This window comes from Anas acuta, chromosome 22 (genome assembly GCF_963932015.1).
Source record: "Anas acuta chromosome 22, bAnaAcu1.1, whole genome shotgun sequence".
NCBI lineage: Eukaryota > Metazoa > Chordata > Aves > Anseriformes > Anatidae > Anas > Anas acuta.
This window is the reverse complement of record NC_089000.1, coordinates 5212468-5232886: the sequence shown is the minus strand read 5'-3', so window position 1 is coordinate 5232886 and position 20419 is coordinate 5212468. Positions and strand designations below refer to the sequence as shown.

General features: G+C 44.5%; 2 protein-coding genes across 2 annotated transcripts; one reads left to right on the top strand and one right to left on the bottom strand.

Moving 5' to 3' along the window:
• The first annotated feature begins 44 nt into the window (after window positions 1–44).
• On the top strand, window positions 45–9738 carry LOC137843429 (probable pleckstrin homology domain-containing family N member 1). The gene is made up of 11 exons (XM_068658682.1): window positions 45–701; window positions 1878–1956; window positions 2481–2627; window positions 3451–3537; window positions 4689–4761; window positions 5200–5336; window positions 6675–6821; window positions 7493–7579; window positions 7726–7801; window positions 8370–8446; window positions 9159–9738. The coding sequence occupies exons 1-11, from the start codon at window positions 613–615 to the stop codon at window positions 9231–9233; spliced, it is 1074 nt and encodes a 357-aa protein (XP_068514783.1). The 5' UTR covers window positions 45–612; the 3' UTR covers window positions 9234–9738.
• A 2235-nt stretch (window positions 9739–11973) lies between these two features.
• Window positions 11974–18539, bottom strand: TNFRSF18 (TNF receptor superfamily member 18). Its single transcript, XM_068658722.1, has 6 exons — window positions 18240–18539; window positions 16400–16531; window positions 15998–16085; window positions 15392–15480; window positions 14323–14451; window positions 11974–14126 (listed from the first exon to the last, which is right to left on the bottom strand). The coding sequence occupies exons 1-6, from the start codon at window positions 18412–18414 to the stop codon at window positions 13975–13977; spliced, it is 765 nt and encodes a 254-aa protein (XP_068514823.1). The 5' UTR covers window positions 18415–18539; the 3' UTR covers window positions 11974–13974.
• Between the last annotated feature and the right edge of the window lie 1880 nt (window positions 18540–20419).

Sequence of the window (20419 nt, the reverse complement as noted above, 5' to 3'; positions counted from 1 at the left end):
CAGCCAGCCAGAAACTAGAGAAAAATTACAGAAAATGAGACCACCGCTACCACATTAAAAACCATCCCTTTTAAAAACAATGTTGATCTCACAGGTGCAAGCCAGAAACCGGCCAACTTTTTTACCAAGTCATTCTCCAGAAAGGCAGAGAGACCAGCTGCAAAGACTAAACCCAGGGCTCAACAGCAGAACCCCCCCCACCGGTCCCATAACTCCCTCCCTCCCCAGCTGTGCCTTGCACATTTAACTGCGTTATATTAAGAGTCTCTTTCGTTTTTCATTTGGTTGAGGTGACAACCACAGAGCAGCACATGCTTATCACATCGAGGCCATCATCGCAGCAGGAAGCAATGACGCTTGGGGGACCAAGGAGACGAGGAGGGGGGCGAGAGGTTTAAAACCAACAGGAAATGCTTTCACGTCTCAGATGCTGCTGCTGCCGCTAACACAAGGAGAATGTAAATGAGCAGCGAGTGGAAGGGTGCATGCGTGCTGCCTTCCCCTCCTGTCCTTACTCTGACTGACTGCCACTCAAGCACATTCATGCGATCCTCTGACTGCCAGCATCACTTTGAAGCCAGCATCTGGGGACGGGGGAGCCAGTGACCAAGGATGGGATGCTGCAGCCTGAGTGCCAGGCAGGCTGGGTCTGCAGGAACAAGCCAGGACGAGGTGGAGCTATTGAAGACAGGCAGGACCAGGTAGGAAGCAGTTCTGGGGGTGTGAGAAGTGCCAACCATCAAAGAGAAAGGTGCTGACAACTGAAATCCGATGTCTGTGTTTGCTTGCCAAATGGCTCCCTTAAAAAAAAATAAATAAAAGAAAGGAAAAAAAAAAAAAAAAAAAAAAGAGCTTTTGCTTCTTCCCCTTTTCTAGATAGTATTTACAGTAACGCTAAATGTCAGGCACTTCTAACTAGAGCCTGCCTACTTCTCCTTAGTAGATCCCCTTAGGTGTCACAGTCCTTTAAGGTAGAACCTGCAGGTGGGAATACTCCCCCCTGCCAGGGATGTAAGGCTCTTTCAGCCCGTGCAGCAACCACAACCAAGTCCTGGGGCTCTGGCGAGCACTGCTCTCGTCTCGTCGGAAATAGATGGTTTCACTCGGTGACACATGCCAGAGGCAGTCAGAGGCCTGAGGAAGCTCAGGAGGCCCTTAGCCCTGCTCCCTCCTCTGGAGCAGCCTCAGCTCTTCCCAAATCTTGCTTGGCAGATGTTTGTCTAGCCTGTCCTTGAACACCTCCAGTGATGAAGGTTCAGCAGGCAAGCCATGGTTTCTCCCCAATAGCTAACCTTTAAGGCAGGTAAGGCCATTGTCTCTACCATATCTACCACAAACAGAAAGAAAAAAAATAAATCCCCTCCTCTTTCTGGCGGTCTTTTCCATCTGTTACCATACCACCTAAGCGTTCTGTACTCCAGGCCAAGTGTTGAGCTGTTTCCTTCCATAATTTCACCAGAAGCCAGGAGATGGGGTCGTTCTTCCTTTGTCCATCCAGGCAGGCACGCTGAGAGTGCCTCCAGCATCCTTCCCACTCAAAGCCAGCAGAAAAGCCTAAATGAGTCTAAATGCTCTGATGAATTCAGGCCACAGTTTCTGCTTAATGTGAGGGGGCCTTTAGCATTATCATTCCCAGAGGTTCAGCTTTGTTATTCCTTGACATGCCTGCTTTCTGATTCTGCATCTACTGCATTTTTCCCTACAGTTCACTGAGCTGTTACCAGCCAGTCTTCATGCCTAAAACAGAATATTTTAGTATACACAAAAATTATGTCAGAAATCCATAAATCTGTCTGCTGACTGAGCACAAATCCCTGTCTTTTAGACAACATGTGAAAGTGCCTTTCTATGCCTTTCCATCTCCTCTTCCATTTCAGAAAGTGGTCCATCTCAGACGGCCAGAGCGAGGGATCCCTCCAGCCCAAGGACCCTGCAAGCCCCACGGAGACAGAAGAGGTATGAGCAGCAGGGTCACGCAAGCAGAGATTCATATGAACCAAGGAAGAAATCAGAGCCCTGTCAATCTCACCCACCATGGCATTATCCTGATGCAGTGTCCTGTTACAGTAAAGTGCCAAATGCTGAAACATTCCCTTTACTTTGAAAGCAAAAAAAGTCCTGTCTGTTTCGAGGCCCAGGTATAGTTTTCCAGCTTGCTTTCTACAGCTTCACATACATGAAAGTTTGTCACCACAAGTCAGCTGGGGAATTTTTCCTGGGACCACGTTTTATTACCGTTGCTGAGAACATGCCCAGAGAGAGAGGAAGAGATCCATGCAAATTCACACACACTGCCAGCATCCCAATCTCCCATAGTCTGGGCAGAAAAAGCACACCCCCACCCCTCTCTTTTAGCCAGTTAGTTGTATATCAGCATCGCTTGACTCTACTTTCAATTTTTCCATCTCTAATTGCCTCATTTTTCAGGATATTCCTGGTAAGATTACAAAAAGAGCTTGTTGGTTTTGCTTTTTTTCCAGGCAGAAGCGCTGTGGGGAAGAACACGGGAGGAGCTCCTGCACTTGTTGAGCTCACAGCCCATCACTGGCTGGGAAGGGATGAACATCCACTCTCTCGGGGAAATTGTTTGGTCCTCCCGGGTTTTTCTGAGGAGTTACCACATGGAGGTAATCATCCTTGCACCACAACCACTGGGTAATACACAGGGGATTTTTCCCTTGAGAAAGAAAAGATTGTCTAACTTTGGATTTCACAGGCCCTGTCCAAACTAGTGTCAAACCTCAGCGCAACACTCAAACCACAATTTGTCTTGACCTTTTTTTCCCTGGAATTAATGCTAATAAGTTCAACTTTTTTTTCACGAGTGCCAGCAAGAGCTGAAAGGATTTCACAGCTGCTTCCTTGAACAGCATGACTTTTTTATTATTCATTCTGACAAAAACATCCTTTTATTTTTATTTATTTATTTTTTTTGTCAGAGGTTTCTTTTTGGGGAAAAGCATAAGAGATAAGGTCATTACGGTTTCAAATTTGCCTGTGTGACGACCGAACCCTCTCCACGGGTGCTGGTGGTGAGTGGTGAAACCAGCAGTGTGACAGTCACTGCCGTGCTGGTGACAAAGTCAGGAGGAACCGAGACCTGTCCTAGCTCTGCCATGGATTCACACCTCTCTAACCACACTGCCTTGTTTATCTGACTGCACGCACACAGCAAAACCTCACTGTCTCTCAGGAATGCCATGGTCTGGGTTACCAGTCCTCAGAGAGCACCCTGAGGCAAGATGATGAAAAATGACAAATTAATGACATAAAGCTTCGGCCAAACCGTGACCGAGAGCAAGCCAGCCCAGCAGTGAAACACTGCAGAGCTCCTCAGCACAGACACCTGTCAGGCAGCAAGGGGAGGCGAAGAGCTTTGGAGGGATGTAATTTCCTTTTAGGAAACTGAAATGTTCTAGAGGAAAGGTGTGACCGATCTCATTTCAACAGGAGATGTGTGAGCGCTACGTCGTGCTGGCCTCCTTGCACTTGCTGATTCTTTCCGTGGATCACACAAAGAAGGCATTTGTTTATGAGGTAAAGCTTAAGAATCCCTTTGTGTCTGTGCATTTACGCTCATATTCCAGATTTCCTAAGTATCTCTTTGCTCATAGCTCTAGCATGTGTGTGGCAAAAAGAGTGCTAGCCCCTCGGTGCCCTGCTCTAGATGGAGCAAAGATATCCTGACCCCACCAGCCAAGACAGGGACACTTCACTGATTTTACTGGGGCTTTGGCATATTTTCTAGCACAGTAGCTCACAGTTCACCATGTTTTTTCAGCTTATTTTGAACAGTCCGCACCGAGGATTGAAAAAGAAGTGCCACTTTCTATTTATATTATATTCTATAATTTTAGCCGGCCGCTTATCACGTTCCTGGTTTACCCAGGGACTGCAGCTCCCTACCAGTGAGCTGAGGCATCGGCCAGAAGGCATCTGAAGAAGGCGACAAGAACAGGAGGTGACAGGAGAGAGGGAGTTAGGGAAGGTGTAGGAGGGGGCAGGCACACAGTGCACCAAGGAGACACGTCCAGGAGAGCTGCCTCAGCACAGCAACGTCTCCTGATGGCTCCGATACACGTCTGTGGCTCCCGAATGTGAGAAAAAAAGAGCCAAATAAAGAAACTTCCTCACTACGGAAAGATCCTTGAGCTGTATCACGCTGGAGGTGATAAAAATCAAAGTCCCTCCATCAGCTCCATGGGTGGAGTAAGAGGACACGGAAAAGAAACCATCACTTTAGGAAATACGGGATCCAAAATGCAGAGAGGCCCCTTTGTCCTTAATGTGAGTGTCCTCTGCTGGCATGGCTGGGGGGGCATGGGGCAGGTGGTGAAGTGGGGGAGGCTGCAAGGTGGATGAAATTGTGCCTAGCTCATACAAACTGCTTTCCAGCTCCAGTCTTGGTCTACTGGTGAAGCTCACCCCTGTAGCTCCGAGCATTTTATGAAGGAGGACAGTCGCTTTATGGGTAGGGAAACAGGAATAAAAACTCAGATTTGCTGTGTCTCCAGCCAATGAGCTGAACATCATCTGTCCCAAACTTCCTTAAGGTGGAAGGCTGAAAAGATGGGAAATTCTTTATCTGGCTTGCAGAAAAGCAAGGTGCTGTGTGTGAGAGGGACTGCAGTGGGACAGAGAAGTTATTCTTACCAGCTGACCTCTAACATCATTCCTCACCATACCAGGGGCTCCTTCCTCTCGCTGGGATGCACCTGAGGCAGATTGTGAGTGCCATCAGCTACACGTTTGAGATTTCTGGTAAGCCTGTTGGGCAGTTCCTGGAGGGGCCTGGGGTAGCTGCAGAGCAGTGATTGATATCCATGCTCTGGGCTTCAAGGACTGGGGTCTATGTGGGCAGAAGATAAGGGGGTTATGCAGCCAGGTGGATGATTACTGAAGATATTCCTCCTGGAGAATGCCCCTTTACTCTAATTTTCCACCTAAACTAAACAGGAGGGAAATGGTGATGGATTTAGAACAAGGTAGCATTCCAGTTGTCCCAGTGCCAGCCCAGTATCTCCCACCAACAGCAACAAAGGCCAGACAGGAGCATGTTCCACCACGAGATGCCAAAGTGCAGGTGGAGTCTGCCTACAGAGCTGCTCCATGGCATGGGGGAGGCAAAATTCACCCGCTGGGCCCAAAGGCAGATTGCAACCACCCTTCCTCAGCCCCTGGCCATGTCTTTCTGCGCAGGGTCCATGACTGAATCCCGGCTCATTTGCTGCCAGAATTCAGCTGACTTCGACATGTGGATTCGACACCTCCAGCACCAAATCGAGATGGCAAATGCCCACTGCCCCACCAGTCCCAACAATAACATCTCTTTCCTGGTAAGTCAGTGGAGAACAGGCGTAAAGAGAATGGCACAAAAAGAGGAAACGGTGGTAGCTCTGAAAATGGATAGGGTTTGGGGGGGATCTTTAGGAGACAGGCTAGAAATAAACAGTAGGTTTACCTGAAGATGCTGTAGATACTTTCTAGGCTGAAGTAAACTCGCTCCCATCACTGCTTTATCACTAAACTCATGCTGTGTGCTCATGAGAGGTTTTAGACAAATCACTGATTGCTTTTCTTCATGGGGTGTAACCGTTACACTACTAAAAAAATGTAATTTCCCATTAGTTACAGCCACAAAATAAAGACTTGCTCTTTGATACGTGCTGTTGCACAAACCTATAAATACGTAAGCTTACAAACCACACTGCAACATCCACAAGAGTCACAAGATGGCAGGATTACACTGACACTGAAAACACCCACACTGCTATGGCTTATGACATTCAGACACAGCAGTGCAATGAATCCTCCCAAAGCTTCTGCCCATGTCTCTGCACCCCCAGATTCCTGAAAGGTAAGAGTCAGCTGGACAGCCAGCTCCTATTTTCCCCCTCCCTAGTGCTATTTACTGTCAGTGTGCTTAAGGTTTCCCTTTCTTTACACATCCACCCAGCTGCCCTTGATGTCTGGCATGGTGTAGACTCTAGGACAACCCCGTACCTTAGTCGTGTCTTAAAGTCCTCAGTTTTGAGGGAAACCCAGATGACCCATCAAGAGCTGCTGCTGTCTGATGCTCCCTACAGGTCACACTTTTTTTTTTTGTATCTAGTGGATATCAGCTAACTTTGCAGGAGTTAGCCCAAGTGGTCTTGCTTTAAGGATTCATTACAGACTGCAGAAACGCATCCAGGGCTCAGCACAGCCATGCAGACCATGAGCACACCTCAAACCCCACTCTCCTGTTTGCCGGACAGGACTACTTTAAAGGAAAAGTAAAGCATCCCTAAAAAGTAAAAAAAAATCCCCTAATAAAAGGACTTGAATGCCAAGCCCAAAGTGATTACAATGACATTGAAGATGATGAAGAATTACAATGACATTCCCACTCAAATCAAACCAACATCCAAAAAAAACCTCTTGTGAGTGGGAGAAGGAAAATGAGACTTTTCCTTTTAATATCTAAAGCTGTTTCGTTGTTTCAGCTGGTGCTCCTGAAACTACAGCACACAAGCAGGCAGGAAACTGCAGCAAACTAGGAACTTCATCACGGGTGTCCCAGTTTCCAAGCATATCCTCTAATTACCTTTCTTTCATCACACTCTAACCCTGAAAAACTTCATACCTTCAGTTTTATGACCTTTTGCTCTGTGCCCCCGAAAATAAAAACAAAGGTGCCATGTGATGAACAGTGGAAGAAAAAGGAGCTGATGAGACATCTCTTGTGCAACACCATTCTGAAGTGGGAAGGAAAACCAATCCAGCATCTGGGGAGGATCCAGTATTTGACCATGGTGCAAGTGGCTACTGGCTGCACAGGGGTAACGTATACTGCTCGGATACGTGGGTGGCTTTGAACAGATTAAAATCTGTGCACCTTCAGGCTCACATGGAACAGTTGTTTAAAAAAAAAGGGGGAGGAGGGGGGGCTATAATGTGTATTTCCCCAAAATATGTTTTGCTGTTTTAATGACTATTGCTCGTGTGTGTCATTATGCTACAGAAAGCATAGCATAAAGCTAATTATGTCAAAGTCCTACAGTGTTAAAGAGACAAAAGGAAATGCAGCGGGTTTTTCTTTTCTTCCTCTGAAAGCCACTTCTGAGAATGTGTCCAGACAGACAGTTACACTCAGCCTCCAAAGATGCTGGGGGGGAGAGTTCACCCCCTTCCTATTACACAGGAAGATCAACATTTTCTACACATTCCTTTGCAGATTTGGACCTGTCCTCTTCTTAAAAACAACAACAACAACAACTCATCCATCTATCCATCTTGGGGTATCCCACCAGCTTTCTAAGCACCAAATATCCAGGCTGAATAAGAAATACAAAGAACAGCATCTGTGGCTGGCATGGGCACTGCAGACTGCTCCAAGTTTTTGGTGTTGCCACAGCCATTAACCTTCATATTCTGCCTTTGGCTGAGACAAACCCACTGAGCAGAAGTTACTGACCATTTCTGGTGTCTCTAAAGTGCCTCTTTTCTGCAGGACTCTAAGGAAAGACTGCTGCTCCTGTTTCCAGAAGACCTGCTTTTCCTCTCTGTGGATAAGGAGAGAACTGCAATCACATATGAGGTAACAAGACACAGTGCAAATGGTCAAATAAGTAAAGAACTAAGAGAAGCTGGGCCTGGTGAGCAGATTTGGGTGGTAAAAATGAATAGCAAGGAGAAAAGGAGAAAGCCTGAAGAAAAGCAATGTTTTCCTTTTCTTTTCTGAAGGGAAAACTCCCCCTGACTGGAATCCAGGCAAAGGAGAAATCCACTGTGCTGGGGAGGTTACAGTTTGAGATTACAGGTATGTAACTGAGGATAGATCATTTGGGAATTTTTCTTCCTGCAAGTGCAGCCAGTTGCACAGAGTAGCTCAGGCTTGCAGGCCCCCTTTGCAGCAGCAGTTTCTGGCAGGAAAAAAACTGCTTTAATAAGAACCAAAGAGGCTTCCAATGCCCCACAGATTCAGTACAAATCCCTTTCACAGCCAGGATATTTGAATCTACCACAAGAGACAGTATCTAGTTAAAATCAGATTTCATTTCTAGTTGCAACCTAAGGCGATCAAACATGCTCTTTAGGGGTTTCTTCTGTTGCTGGCTGCTAAGTCTTAATCGCTTTCTCTGCTTCCCTGCTCGGTTCAACAGCCAGCCCAGTCCCAGTCCCTTATCGCTTCCATCACGGGGCAGCACAGCCTTCCTGTGGTTAAAAGCAAAATCAAGCTGAAAGCCAGAGGCTGGCTGCAGGGAGAGGGTGCTAACCTCGTGTGGGGACAGTCCCTGTGGCTTTCCTGGCTCCGGGCTCACGCATGTGTCATGGCAAACTTTGCACACTTTTCCATCACCAAACTGCTCCCTGCTCATGTCTTGCAGGAAGCCTGACTGAACCAATCCTTATCACCTGTTCCACAGCAGAGGATTATGAAAAATTCCTCTTCCACCTACAGAAGGTATTTTTCAGAGCGCAATCTCTCTTATCGAGCTGGAATTTTCCCAATCATACCTAGATTTATCTGAGATGGATCATCCTCCTAAATTTTCTTTTCCTTTTCCGCAAAAGAGTATGGAGTTGTCTTCAAGCCCATCTTTCTCCTGATAAGTCTCATGCAGTAGGCCAGTAATTATCAATGTGTTTTTCTTTTAAAAATAAATAAATCAATAAATCTACTCTTTCAGCAGGAACTGAATTTGGGTCCTCTTAGGCAAAAAATACTACTTTACCTACTCCAGAAGTGAAAGACAGATACCTAAGCACCTGATTTGCACAGATTTCAGTGGAAATTACATAGTGAAATAAGCAGAAGTGCTGAGGGCAAGGGGTTGTTTCATGAAGTTTCAGAGGTGTGTTAAAAGTCACACCACTTCCTAAAACATCCGTGTCTGTAGCTTTCAGAGTACACGCTGCACAGTGGGTAACCACATCTGGGCACGGAGGAGAGGAAGGTGAATCAGGAGCAGATGTTTTAGAAGTAGAAAAGATGCTGGGCCCAGAGTATTTATTAATTAATATGGTTTATTCTTTCATTGAGCATGCCTGCATTTGTCTAGTGTGTAAATTCTTGGCCGATAATACTAAAACTGCATGGGAATACTCTCTGCCAAGAAAATATTCATACATTAAAATAGTATATCCACATGCTAAAAATATCTTCTACGTTCCAGCCGGAGAAAAACCTCGATTCTCTATCACTCCAGCCACCACCAAGCATCCCTAAGAAATCCTGGCAGCATCACTAGGACATCAGCATGCACTGACAGGAAGAAGGTATGTTGAGTATGATCCCAACAGAAAGTGAAGAAGCTGCACGAATGAGTAAGAATGGATTGGAAACTGGAAACCGAGCTTCTTTCAGACTGAGAGGTGGAAAAGGATCTACACGTGAATTACTCTGCACTGGCTGCTGTTTTGAATGGACCATTGCAATCTGTGTGGGTCCCTGTGACTCTGACCTCAGCTGTACATATGCCTTACAGAGAAATCTTTCTCGATTTGCTTCCTATATTTATTGCTTGATTCTTCTCGGGAAAAAGAAACACTGTAAAATACTGTGTAAATACTACAAATAAAACCCATAATCCTGAGCCTAAACCATGCGTAGAAAGAAGCATTCACGTTTAAAAAAAACCTTTCCATCCTCATTTAGGTAGCCATCGGTTTGGAAAGCCATTGCCCTCCTTTGAAATGGCAGGCACAGTGCAATTCTTCACGGCAAACAGCCCCTTCCAATAGCTTTTCCTCCTTGCCTACATCAAGAATGTGTCCCCATAATCTCTTTGCTCTCTTCTGCCCTCCAAGAAAAACAACCCAAAAATCTCCAGGGTGAATCAAATCTATTCATTCTGATGCTTTCAAAATATTTTCTTTTGGGTTTATAACACCTTAAGAATCATTGTTACGCTCAGCATAGCACTGAAAACAAAGCGTTGCTGCAAACCAGAACAATCAAGCATTTCATGACACACACAAATCCTCAGTTACCTGCAGGCCAATCATCCAGGTCGCATCCAGGTCGTCTGTGAAGTCATCTGAACAGGCCTAGTGTGGCCCCACAGCCCCTGTTTTATCCCAATTTTTCATCTATGCAGCCTACGCTGGCCACCTGTAAAACAAGAAAATGGAAAGCTGGGTATACTGTAAGAAAAAATAATAAATCAACAGTTTTAGAAAAAATCCCACAGAAGTATGTCCATGAGCAAAATAATTATGATTCTCTTTCCCCGATGCTTTCCCAGCCTCTGCCAGGTTGGGCTGAATCTGGGCAACAAATTCAAAACTTTTATGAATAAGTAGGTGCTTAATCACACGATTGCTTAATTTCACTTTCCCTGAGAAAGGGGACTTTTTTTTTTTTCTAAACAACAACAACAAAAACAGGAAGTCCTGTGAAAATATGTATTTTTTTTTTTACCTTCTCCAGTTTCAAAACCCTAATAATGTGAAGAAAACACAAGCAGATGTGTTAGCACAACAAAACGCTGCCTGTAGAAATCTTTAGGGACTTGATTTGAGCAAAATCTTTAGGATGAGCAGGGCTGTTTCTATACCTCAGGCAATTCTTTTATCATGTTGCTTTTTCACTCTTTTTTTGCAGTTAAAACACGAAGAAATCCCCAGAAATCAATGGGGCCCAAAACGCCTCTGATCATCACTTATAATCAAATATTTTTGAGCCTGTATGTGTAATACAGACAGAGCAGTTTGAGATTAAGCAAATGAGTACATAAAAGGGGTATTACCTTATTCTCCTAACTGCTACCCTGCATTTCCTAAAGCTGTGTGGGAAGGTCTTTATCTGATTATGAGTAGAAAGCCACTTCTAAGTATCAAACTTCTCTGTAATCAAAGTTTAAAACTTTTTTATTTTCACATGGTGAAGTTTCTATAACATTTACAAGTCCTGAAGCAAAAAAATAAAATAAAATAAAATAAAATAAAATAAAATATAAATATATATATATTTCACTGGATTTTAATGATTTGAGAGAGAAGCTTCTTTTTAACCTGCAGCCCATACACAGAGATCAAGTTGAAGTTCAAACTGGAGCTTGGAAAAACTACAAGCTCTGGCATTTGAGCTGAAAATTCAGCCGTGAATTAATTCGAATGTTGCAGAAATGCTGTAACTGTGCCCTGATAAAATAAAGCTATGGCTCTGCCTGAATGGAAACCGAAACGTAGTGTTTCCTCAGCAGCTCACTAGTCTGAGCTGATAGCTTTCATTTGCTTTGATGCAAAGTACAGCGCTTTACTGAAATGCTCCAAGGCTTAAATGATTCACACATGGGGTTTTTCCCTCTGAATCTCAGCTTTAAGAAGTCAGGAAATTGGTTGCTTTTCCCATCAATAAACAGCCCTAAAGTCAGGTGGTTAGGTAATTAGGAAGTAGAGCTTTTCTTCAAGGTAGGCATATAGAAACCTGAGAGGCCACTCTGCAAATTTCCAGTGAATAATATGGCACCGTTCATCATCTTTCAGTATTAACTGGCAGCACTGTTGGCTATTCAACACCCACAGCCCAGAAAGTCTTGCACACCTCGCAAGATTTGCCCAACCTGTTGCCAGAGGCACAGACTTCCACTAGACACATCTTTCATCTCCCAAATAGTAAGAGATTCGAAATCTCTTGATTTTTTTTTTTTCCCCCCAAAAAAATGTTGCTGTGTCTCTGCCGCTGTGAGGAATGGAAAAAAGCGTCAGCCAGAGTTTCCTGCTTCTTTGGTAGAGCGTAGCTGAAATGCTGGCTTACCACCAGCCAGGAAACGTTAAGCCACTTACTTAAGAAGGGGAAAAAATGCAAGTGCACCCGTCTGAAATACAACAGAAAAGTTTGGAGGTATATTGCTGAAACAGCCAAAGTACTGTAAGACAGGCGAAGTGAGCTGGAAAAGTAAAACTTAATTGCTCTCGTGAACACTGAGATGACCTGAGGATTAAAATCCTTTCTTTCCAATTTGCTGAATCATGTAACGCAGACACTTCATTAATTGTCAAGTTTATTTTGCCTTTACAAAAGGTCACAATCAGAAATCTTGGTGAAAAACGCACTACATTAAAAAATGAAAGACCAATATAGATCAGAGAGTAAACATGGCCAACACAGAAGAAGCACTAAGAATGGTCTTTACCAGCAGGTGTTTAGGCTTCTGAGTATATCAAATCCCACAATGTACCTGCTTACAAGGCAAAGCCAGTCTTATACTTTAAGCTAAGTTTCCCTATTTCATCCAGTCCCATGTTTGCCACCTTTCCTTGGATGAATGCCCAGTCCACCTCAGTTAAGAGTGCATTTTTCTCAAAGCAATGGAAGAAAACACATTTGAAATGAATTCCACATAGGGATACCTACAGGAAAATTTAACAGAAACACAAGAATTAAAAGCAACAGGATGAGAGAAGGCAAAAATACATTGAAAATACCAATTATGTCTTACATCATGTTTCTGAGGTTGAGAATTATCAGTGTTTCCATCTAATGTGATGGGGAAGCTACAGTACAGGGATGTTAGTGATACTCAACACAGTAACAGGGAAGCTGTAAGACTGAAACTGGAACTGTGATGGAATGAGTGGAGGGTGGGATATTTATATGCTTTTACACGAAAGCTGACTCAAAACTCATTTTTGCCCAGAGTTGGTTTAGTCTTAAGAATCTGCTCCAAGCAGCTTTCTCCAGATAGCCAAACCAGAAGACATTCAAGGTTTTGTACCTATAATTGCAATCCCATTACACAACAATAATTATAGTTTTATAAGAAAAGATATATATATATATAATTATATAAAAAACGAGAAAAACATTTTAATTAGTTGAAGCCACAGACTGGATTCCTATCTGAAATCAGTGCCAACTGACAGAAACCAACCAACCAACACACTCCCCCTTTAAATTCAGGCAAAAGGACAAATTCTAGCCATGCCAGAGCTCTACAAAACTTGAGAAAGCTTTAATAAAAAATCCTGCATTGTTCTATGTCCATCAAAGGGAATATCTTTCAGCTGATGATCAAGTCACTGGAGCTATGCTGGTATACATCAGCAGAAGACCTGGTTCCTTTTATTCTGGAGCGGGAAGGAAAAGGATCAGGAACAAGTGTTTGGCTTCTCTCTGTTTCCCACCGTCTTTTTCTGCTCTATAAGCCAGGTGAGAAGAGTGCACTAAGTCAAGTGTCTTTCTCTAGACAGCATGATCCTTGAGCCTTTCTGAAATCTCTTGTATTGAATTCAATGTTCCAGCTACCGAAGATAGCTGAGTTGTGGAGGAGAACAAGGATAAACGTCACTCCCTTCTTCTTCCAGTTTTCCTGGAAGGGATGCCAGAGCTTGCATAGAAAAGTCTCTGCAAACACAAAGAACGTGGCCACAGCAGCCTCACCTGGGCACCTCTGTGCACCGAGACTGGCCAGCAGGTGCTGCTGTGGTAGGAAAGTGGAGTAGTTCATGGATTAAAAGTAAAGGCCCTTTGCTGCCTAACTAAAAGGGCCACTCGGCAGGAATGCAAAGCCTGCCCAAAGAAGAGCAGTAGTTCTGACTGTTCAGCACAGGTATTTCCATACCTCCTGCAGCCCTGGAGGGACTGATGGCAGGACACCAGCCTGCCAGGCACCAGTCAGGCTGGAGGAGCACCACAGCAGAAGATGCAAAGTGGAGTAATAACAAGAAGGATCTCTTGTCCCAAACAATATTATAAAGAGTATCAATGAAAAACAACCAAATAACAAAAAAGCAACCCACAACTCAGGAAAACCGCCTATAGCAGTGCAGCTGAATTGAATGTCAGACTGATTTAAGCAGCTCCTGTTTCTAAATATGAGTTTTGTTGAGAAGAAACAAAGCAAAATTCCCCCAAACCTGCTCCTTATTGCTATGTACAGAATGATGCTTTATGCACCCGGTCCCTCCCTTTTTTTTTTTTCCTCATTTTTTTTAAAAGCTGATCTCAGTTCCTCATTCTCATGGCACTTTGCAATTTATCTGTTTTCAGTGCGGACTCGGAGGGTGGAAATAGCCACTCTTTTCTTCTGGTGTTTTGTCTCCATGTTCTTCTTCTGGAAACTGGCAGCTGTAAGTCTCCTCTCGGTGGTGTGGTGCTTGCGGAGCCAGCAGCAGCCTATGGAAGTTATGTTCCACATCTGCAGTGAGAATAAGCAAAAGCACTGCACACGCATGTCTTCGCAAGACCTTTCCCTATACAGACCCACCAAATCACACAGCACATCAGTTCGTACTCTATTTATTAAACTTAACGTACTCCATTCTGAGTCTGGAGCAATGGACACGTTATTCTCTACTGAAAAGCCCCAGGGAAGCCCACAAAGGTGCACTTACTGTCAACCACGTGGTATTTTTCTTTCTTCAGTGACCAGATGCAGAAATGCAAGAAGAAGGTCAGCAAGATGAGAACAAATACAGCCACTGCAGTAAAGATGGCCAGGATGGTGGTATACATAGAGCCGTCTGCAATGCGAGATCGAATAAAGATTAAGAAATCATATTATAAGAAATATAATAAATAAGAAATCGTCATATGCAATTGGTAAAGGAAAGGCAGTGCTTCCAAGGAAATCTTAAGGCTGATTTCCTCTTTCTGTGGCAATGGATAAGCCTGGTATAAAACCAGAGTAGGTATTTGCAGTAAAACTTGAGTGCTCCCCATCAAGAGTGCCAGTATCACCACCTGTGGGTAAAGAGGCATTCATGCAGAAAGCAGAGCTATCATTCAATCTGTCTACTCTGCTTTGCTCTTTTGATGGATTTTGCTTCAATGTTTTCTTGAAAAGCACTACGGCGAGCTGAATTTTCACACTTGTGTCAGCCCCATGGAGATTAAAAGCAGCACCTCTTTGCAGTTTGTCTCAACACAACGAACAATTTCCCTCAACAAAAGGCCCAGATCTGAAAGGTGCCACTGCCCCACAGGGGCAAAGGGGAGGCAGAAGCAGGAGCAGTGACACTTGCTGTCGTTGACACTCAGTCATTCCTGTGTGATCTGATCCATGAACAGATTTCAGCTGAACACGGTTTCAGTTATGGGTGTTGTGGACTGGGTGAATACTTGTAAAGGAAGAGGATGACCTACTAAGCTATTGTCTTCCTGAGAAAATCTAGCAAAACAGCAGGTTCAATGGGAAATGGATGGTTTGCAAACTGCGTGCTCTGTTTCAAGGACATTTGCTGGGCTCCTCTCTCTCTTCGTTGCTGACATTGTTGTAATGGTGGACTCTCTGCCTAGGTAAAAAGTTCTACCTGTATTAATATTGCAAGAAGCACAACAGTCATTTTCAAAGCCATCTTGAATGACAGCAAGCTCTGGATGGTAACATGCCGCAAATCCACAACGAAAGACATGCAGAGAGCAGGTAGAGGCTCAAGGAAACAAAGCATCGTGAGAAGGTACCTTGCTCCACATCTTCAACAGGGAAGCCACACACAACATTGTGTGTCTTGTTGCCTCGCTTGATTGTTAGAAACCCAGATCCTTCACAACTAAAAGAAGAAAGAGAGAGTCACATTTAGGATTGTCCCAGCCTTTTCCTTCATTCCTCCCCAGCTTTTTTTCTCATCTCCCTTTCTTCCTCCCCTCCGGTCTTTCCACAGCTTATTTCCTTTGTTCCTTTTTATAGCAGAGCAGGTAAAATTAGGGCTGCTCCCCAAGAAAATAACACTTGATTACAATTGTTTACATGCACAGGCTTTTTTAAGTCTTTGTTACAAGTGATGTCCACATGTGGAATAATTTTGCATCAGTTTGTGCTGGACTTGGAAGCAGGATGAATCCATAGCAGTTTAAGTTTTGCTTTCGGACAAACTACTTAAGAAGCCAGAGAAGAGAGAAGTCTCTTGCTTAATTAAAAAAAAAATAATAATAAACAAATCATTTTAATCATCTAATGTCATTGGTGACCTTACTTTTGATGCAAAAGCAATTTTCCAATTTAAGGATTTATCGTGATAAATGTATTGTGCATATTACCAAAGAAGAAAAGCATCAATAAATACGTACTCGGTCCAGTTTTGGCACCAGCTATTCTTAACGTTAGAATAGGTTCCTATCTCACATGGTTTACATTCAAATGAGTAGTCAATAATGCCTATAAGAGAAGAGAACAGGAATTAACAGTGGTCAATGCTTTTACTGGAAGGTGGGGGTAATCTGAGGATGATGTGTTTCCTCTACACTCTTTCTGCAGTATGAATCACCCCCCTGGAGAAATACGTAAGCAGCTCTTGCCACCTTTGTGTTTTGCAAACCTATGGGTGTTACCTTCTGAGGCCATGGTATAAATGCCATTTTCCTCCCTTGCATTGGAAGCCTTCCCAAGAGGGGACTATAGTAAGTGAACAGAACCATCAGCAAGCTCCTTATATTGACCTCTGCCTTTTAGAGCCTGTTTTGTTTATTTACCACGCTTAAACGGCTCCTCGCCTTCTGCACATTCAGGCAGTTTTTGACAGGAGTCGCAGGCCCGATTAGCGCAGCTGTAGCCCTGAGGACATCTGCAGTCCATGTCCTTGATTTCTGCACATGGCTCGTCGGCTGTCAAGAAGAAAGAGAGAAGTTAGGCCTTTGTAACCGAGGCCAGAAATGGCTTTCACCATCAGTGCTACTGGCAAATTGATCCCATCACTATCAAGTAATTCTTTCACCAGTTGGAGACCAGTGAGAGGGAAAATGCTATTCAACTAGGAAGTTTTGTGACCTTAAAGGAAAAAGAATAAAGAGAGAAATGCTTAAAAACCCACAGTTAGTGGCAAAGATCAAACAGAGATCATTTCCTGAGATTGATGATGGAATGTACAGGGCCACCAGGATGCTGCCCACATCCTCCTCTGCTCATTGCCGGTCTCTTCTTATTGGTCTTCAAAATGTAAGGAAGGCAGAAAAAGAAAAAAAGAAAAAGAAAAAGAAAAAGAAAAAGAAAAAGAAAAAGAAAAAGAAAAAGAAAAAGAAAAAGAAAAAGAAAAAGAAAAAGAAAAAGAAAAAGAAAAAGAAAAAGAAAAAGAAAAAGAAAAAGAAAAAGAAAAAGAAAAAGCTTTGGGATGCTTCTCTCAGTGTATTACTAGTAGATGAGTCTAGAGTTGATCCTGGAGTTGATCTCACCAAGCAATGACTCTTCTACATCTTGCTCAAAGACCTGATCTCAGAGGGAAGGGGAATGCTGTGGGGTCTCCACAGTATTTCTGGCAAGTGCTAAATGAAAGGGCATCACCCTCCAGGCCATTTTAGCCTTTCTGATAGAGACTGGAACACAAAATGTGGGGATTACAGCAGCGGGGATCCCTCCCTCACCCTACAAGCACTGCCTCTCGTTTCACTCCTCCATGGTCACCACCAGCTCCAATGTCCACTGTGAAATGGATACGCTGCCTCCTGCACACAAACCCTCCAACGTACCTCAAGGAGGCCATGGGACCCTATTTTAGGACAGACAGAACAGAAAGGTGCATCCTTTGCTGAAGGTCATGCAAACAGCTGCATGGTCCCTGCTACTAAGCTCTGGCTGCTGTTTTGGACAGCGCTAGATGAGGACACTGTGATTGTTGCTGGGACCATGGAAGAGGCCATCAGAGTCACCAGTTCTGTCCTTCAGCCTAGCAGGCATGGGGATGTCACCCCCTCACCCCTGCAGCCAGCCTGCTCCACCTCCAGTGTCTTCATTTGACTCAAAGTCACAGACAAGCGAGAATTCAGTACCACATCACCACTCTAAGGTCAGGCAAGAATACAGGTTAGACGAGGCTGTGGAAACTAGAAATCATCTGAGACTTTTTCTGGGCATTCATTTCTCAGACAAGCGTAGGTCAGAGGGATGGAGGGAATGAAATGGGATCTTCCCACTCTCAAAACTGCAAAAGGCAACAGAGAGCATCACGCCCTGCATTCCCTCCAAAGTCTGAATGAGACAGTCAATGCCCCCAGACTATGTCTGAGTGGAGCAAGGGCTCAGGAGTTATGTGAACACCTTTTTCCCAAGTGAGCAAGGCCAACCCCCAGAAAACTAACTCTCCCTTTCCCTCTACAGAGCAAGCACAGACATACAACCAACCTGAAACAGGAATCCATCCTGACACGAAGGCACATCTTGAATTTAGGCAGACAGGAGGGAAGCCCTTGCGGTTTTGTTTTGCATACACAGCTACTCAAGATACATTTACACATGCACCTGCTCCCCACACTGCAATACTCTGGCTGACACAAAGCACTAAAGAAAAGCAGAGAGACAAAAGACACATCATTCCCTTACCTGTGTCTGAGACGCATTTAGGGCAGCATTTCTTTACACCCTTACTGACCATTCTCATCTCGCCCCCCTCGCATGGTGTTGCCAGAGTTTGCTGTGTCCATTGGCACAGGCACAGCACCAGCAGCAAGAAAACCTGAGTCTTGAGGGGCCCAAATTCACTTTTCTGTGCAGGCATCTCTCAAGCTATGCAACCCCAAAGCGCGCGAAAGTGGGCTGGTATCAGGGCTCCCCCTGCAGAAGTCCTCCTTCCCCTGACACTGGGGGAAGGCAGCAGGCTTTTTGTAGTTGTGGCTGTGCTCTTCCTGTTCCTGTTCCTTTAGGGGAGGGGAAAACATTTTGTTTTACCTCATCAAATGCTTACAGGGCAAAGCAATGATGCACCAGTGGCTCCACTGAGAGAGCAGCTGATTATGAGCAAGATGGAGCATCACATAATTCGATTTTCATTGAATTTTCAGTTGATACACAGTGGACATTCAGTTGATATACAGTGGACAATTAATGCAAATTATTCCATCTGGGTGTGAACTGCAGCTCTCTCAGACTATTTCATTCTGACTTACAGCTCCTTTAGAAACCCTCAAGGATTTAACTATCAGGTGTGCAGTGTATTGTAACTCCATTCACCCACACAGATTTTCTGATTCTGCTCACTGATTTCAACTTCCTCACAATCTGGAGCAGCAGACTCCTGAATTATTTTCCAGAGCTGATATAACTCGATATAGATACCGTGAAACCACCAGAAATAATGCTGCTGCAAGGTCAGCCCTCATACCAAAACTGAGAACAGCCCCACAAGGCCTTCTAGGGACCCATGCAACTCCTCTGCCCCCAATTCCCTGGGATGCAGGTAGCAAAAGACAGCTCCTCAGCAAAATTACACCAAAATTACACACGGGCACAGCCATGTCATGACCCGTAATCACGACCTGCTGCTGGATTTCAATTCCACATTGTCTCGTCCCATACAGACACAGACACACACTTCAATCACTGCTTTATGTTTCGCAGCTTGGTTTTTTATTATTATTATTTTTATCTCATTTTACTTTTCTTTGCCCTTTTGCATTTCAACTGTACCTTAGCGTTTGCTTCTATCCGTGCAGCTTGTGGTTACTTTTATGTGTGCACGGCGAAGATAACGTTTCAAATCCAACCTAATTCTCATCTGAGCAGATGAATTCAGACACAAAAGCAGCTCTTAACGGATTCTTTTCCACGCTGCATGTGATGACACATAGGTCAAGGCAAGGGAGAGTCAGACCTGTGAAGAGAGATGAGTGCATGTGGAAAATGCCATGCCTTGGCATTTGACGCTTGCTGCGTTATTTCCTTAGTTTAACACACAGTCTATGAAGCCTAAACAAATTTTGCAGGCAGATCCCAGCCTTTGCTGTGTTCTGCATCTTCCTCCTGAAGATTTCATCCACGGACTTCAAAGAAAAGGTCAGTTATCACACCTCTCACTTCGTCCTTGGTCAGGCATCTATTTACCTGTGCTCCTACCACGAGCTGGAAGCAATTAGATTGATTAGGTACACAACAGACCCTTCTAGTTTTACAAACACATGCTGCAAAGCTTCTTGTACTGCTAAACCTGCTAGGTGAAAAAGCTTACATCCAAGCTAGCTGCAAGCAGGCTAAAGGCACCAGTCTCTGTGGTTTGTTTTCCCCACAAAATGCCCCTAGAAGGCCCGCAGTTAAATTTCTGAAAACGTAAGCTTCCTTCTTTGTACACCTACCACAAAGGAGATCCCCTTTCCTTCCATCACATGCTGCTCCTCACACATGTCACAGCCTGGAGGAAACCCAGCGACACGCAGAGGGCTCGTGCTGCTTCCCAGCTGGCCACCGAGGCCTGGAAGCCACCAGCCACCCTTTTTGGGCTCAGAGCTCTGATGCAAGGTTCCCACCACCAGCTCGTGCAAAGAGCAAAACAAGAAGGCCTGGGCTCCCACAGGAAAGGCCACGCGGTGCTTCCCTTCCACAGAAAGCACGGTACCATCAGCAGCCCCTGAAGAGAGAAGAGGGTCATAAGAGGATTTTAAGACTCTGCTGAGTCTGACGGCGAAGGCAAAGTATTAAGCAAAAGCACCAGACACTGCAGAGATACATTCTGCAGACCGATCTGTTATGACCGCGTCTGAGCTGCACACAGGCCCTGACCAACTCTGAGG